We start from the raw sequence: 3,812 nt of genomic DNA, 5'->3' as shown, positions 1-3,812 counted from the left end.
CGCCGACGTTGTGCAAATGCCACTTGTAAGGTAGATCAATTGTAATCATGGCCAGCATCAAATCTGCGGTGACCTTTATGTTACCGCTTAACGGGAACGAAATTATAACCGAATTTTTAGTAAAACGAGATTTTCACCAGAAATTCGTATAAAATTGGAGATTAATCGTATATGCATAGGCAGTAACTGGAAAAACGTTGGGGAGAACTGTGGAACAATAATCTTCACGGGTTCTACCGCGAGATGCAGCTGTACACAATACACAGTACTTCTACTCATACAATTGTACATATTGTAATATAAATGCTTTAATGATTCAAATTACATATCGGCCTCGCACACAGAGAAAACCAAACAAAATCGAACTGCTTAATACATAATAATGTTTAATTGCCACTACCTGCCGCTTTGATCTTTCTGTGAGTTATCCATTTTATGAGCATTTTGCGTTACACACAAACATACGTTGCCGGTTTACGGTTGTACGACATACAGTGGTAGGGACTAGGGATATGAAACTAATTGCTGTTGTAATAAGTGTGTCCTGTGTCACTGCCTGTTGTAATGCAACCAGATGTAAAGTGTAAACTGCACTGTTCTTCATTCCTATGTATTATTGGTATATTCTATATCTTAAGCTACAAGACTAACGTATCACGTAGTTTACGTTAGTATTCGTGCAGCGTATTTAAATGGTAGAAATATTATGATTTATTAGAAAGTGCTGTATTACAATACACACTCCTCTTACGTTGTGTACAAGTTCACTCAGCTTGAATTTTTATCGCCTGAATTTGTAAAATAATGGAGTCGCTCACATAGTAATAACTAACAGCTTCATGACGATATGTAGTCTGTTTAACTTGTCAAAGTAATCGGGCATGCAAAACTTATAATATTATTAGAAGCTAGGAGGAAACTTAGCGTGAGTTATAGCGGCTTGCAGCTGGAAGATAGAGACAAAAACCTAGTGTCCTTTACAAACCGCGGTTTATTCAAACCAAGTACGACTTACACAAAAAACTAAAAGACTTTTCCCCTTGTTCAACTCTAGCATGAAGCCCATTTCAGATCGAATAAAAAAACAATAACAACAGAAACAAGAGATAAAACAATATATACCATGAATGCAGCCTCCTGCAGATTAGTGTCGCTGTGCAAAACTATAGTACAAAATTCAAAAAAAAATGCACGCCACGTTCCTGTGGCCAATCTCATAGAACACTCACTACCTATACATACCACAATTCAAACCAAAAGTACGAGGAATAACACAAAAACCAGTCCTTCAATTAGCGTCGAACTTAATTCTCGCCTTCCTCGCCTGCTTCGACCTCTTCCATACCATCGCCATTGACATTGACTGCATCGTCGTGTTCGTCGACTTCGTCCATGTTTTGTTCCATGGTCGACTCTGGTTGCTGGCGCTTCGCCATTGACTTCAGGTTCCTGCAAGCAGCAACAGCTTCGATAAATGCACAGCGAACAACAAACAAACCAAAGCCGCTCGCCTGCTTACGCAAATTTGCGTCCGATCTCCTTATCTTCTGGAATCTTCACTTTTTTCGCCATGCAGTAGGTCTCCAGCAGTTCTGCAAAGAAAGAAGCACTGCCATACTTCACGGCAGGCGATGAACAACCTACTCTACCAGATTGCTTACCTTTTAACTTTTCCACACGCGTAACATCCAATTTCTGGCCCGCTTCGTTCTTGCGAGGACGCGCGAAATATCCGTTGATGATCTCGTCATTTGAGAAGAACCCCCGCAATCCAACACCGAACGCAACACCCCAGTTGTGCTGTTTCAGCATCTTCGTCTGTATAACATGGTTGAGATCATAACAAAATAATACATTTAAAACAGATAAACTATGCAGCAGTACCAGAACATCTCTCGGGTTGATAAATATTCCTTGGAAATCGTTCATCTGCCCATTGCTGGCTGGCTCAGCCACTTCTCTTTCCTCGACGTCCATCGCACTCTCAGCCGAGTTAGACATAGGCTTCGGCGCTTCATTAGCAAAGGCCACCGCACGCTTCTGTGAAATCCCCATTAAACATGCTTATAATACTAAAGTTCAAGTTACAACAAAGCAAAGTACCGCACACCAAAAAGCGGTACAAAATGTTGTTAAAGATTTCTTTTGTATCAAAATATTCGGCACCTTTTTCATCGCGCCTGATTTACGGCCACGGCCGCGTTTCCGTGCGGGCTGAGCGCCAGTGCCGTTCTTCAGTGCTGCAGCCGGACGACCCGGACCGCGTTTCACTTCCGGCACCGGCGCCGATCTGGCTTTAGTCACACCGGCACTCTTTTGACGTCGAGGAGCCTTCGGTTTCGTTGCTGAGTTTTTACCCGCTGCTTTGGCAACGTTAGCTGGCATTGATCTGCGTGAGAGATTTCGGCGTGCTGGAGGCGACGGTTCGGTCATGGCGCTGGCTGACACGGCATTTGCGGAAATGGCATTTGCTAGCTGTTCATCGGAAGCCGCTCCGTTCCCGCCATTTACGGCTGTTGGATTAGATTTGGGTGTCTTTGCGCGGCTTTTTTTCGGTGAGAACGTCTTCATCTGAAAACCACATTATTTATCAACGGGTTCATTTACGGATTCACCAGTTCGTCAGGGATTTTAACATTATATCAGCCCGGTTCAGCCGTTACGGTTACTGAACTTTCGGCTGCGAAAACTGAATGATGTCATTCTTCGAACACAACGCTAAAATGTGAAGACAAGAACATGCTGCTTTCCATAATTATGACGCAACAATTACACGGGTTGACCGTTGACGTTTCACATTCACTGTTTTTTTTCTTAAAATTATTTTTCTATTAATAGTTACACAAAGTACTTTTTGCAATGTCAAATTCACAAACGGTACAATTACTAGAAATATGAGTATTCACTATCCATCAACGGTTCCGTTTTGACTGCAGCAAAGAGAAATTATAATTAATAAATTAAGACAGACTTACAACTCAAATTATTTCTCGCAAAACAGAGAAAAGAAATGAGAGACCTATGTGAACTCCAAGTCTACTCAGACAACCGACAAAACGTCAGCACACGACGACGAACCTGTTGAACCTTGGATTCCTCCCAGTACTGACGGCCTTTGGTAATATAACGCTTCTCGAAGTGATTGTTCAGCAATTCCTGTTTCAACTGCTCTACGGTATCGTCTGCAAAAGCAGCCACCAATTAGAGTTATTTTTTCGAACGCAGCGGTATCTTCTGTCCTGTTAGTCGTTCGTGTGAAGTTCTACCTTCCGAGAGCCACACCAGTACGCAGGGTTCGTACTCCTGACCGCGAATCTTGGCACGGCACAAGGCTCGATCGGTCAACGTTCCATCTGCCGCTATGGGGGCCAGATCCGCGGTGCTCACGGCCGTAACGAACGGCGGATTGGGAGCATTTTCAGCGGGCCAGTAGATGATGGCGCTATTCGTGGAAGAACTCTCGGCTGGGTCTGGCTGCATGGTGGGGCCTATGATGAGGGTGTTAATGCTCTCGCTTTTTAACTCTGGAAGACTGTTCAAACTGAGAACTCAAACAACAAAAAACTAGCATCAAAACAAAGAAATCGGTGGCAGGTTGCACTACTGTTGTTGTTTCTTTTCTTTCAACCCTGGCAAATAAAGAATCAAGAGCAAACGCGAAAGACGAAACTCGTTACAGCGCGAAGAGTGCAGTGCCGACTTTTGTTAAAATGAAAAAGAACACCGATCCTAAAAGACACTTGCTGTGCTAGTTCAGCCGCTATTAGCGCCCTCTACGCACAGCAATTTTGCCAGAGCTTTGCCGCAATACC

The 3,812-nt window shown here is 43.4% G+C and overlaps 1 protein-coding gene across 2 annotated transcripts; it reads right to left on the bottom strand.

Annotated features, from left to right (window-relative positions):
• Positions 1-1,061: 1,061 nt before the first annotated feature.
• Positions 1,062-3,694, bottom strand: LOC129591629 (uncharacterized). 2 transcript variants are annotated; one of them, XM_055487358.1, is made up of 7 exons: positions 3,267-3,694; positions 3,079-3,182; positions 2,167-2,571; positions 1,885-2,040; positions 1,662-1,818; positions 1,520-1,592; positions 1,062-1,449 (listed from the first exon to the last, which is right to left on the bottom strand). In XM_055487358.1, exons 1-7 carry the CDS (start codon positions 3,478-3,480, stop codon positions 1,305-1,307), a joined length of 1,254 nt encoding a protein of 417 aa, XP_055343333.1. In that variant the 5' UTR covers positions 3,481-3,694; the 3' UTR covers positions 1,062-1,304. The 2 variants fall into 2 exon arrangements, with proteins under 2 accessions (XP_055343333.1, XP_055343334.1); XM_055487359.1 differs by having other exon boundaries at positions 1,335-1,449; positions 1,512-1,592.
• Positions 3,695-3,812: the final 118 nt, after the last annotated feature.

Source organism: Paramacrobiotus metropolitanus, unplaced genomic scaffold, assembly GCF_019649055.1.
Source record: "Paramacrobiotus metropolitanus isolate TYO unplaced genomic scaffold, Prichtersi_v1.0 Parri_scaffold0000047, whole genome shotgun sequence".
Lineage (NCBI taxonomy): Eukaryota > Metazoa > Tardigrada > Eutardigrada > Parachela > Macrobiotidae > Paramacrobiotus > Paramacrobiotus metropolitanus.
This window is presented reverse-complemented; position numbering and strand designations above follow the sequence as displayed.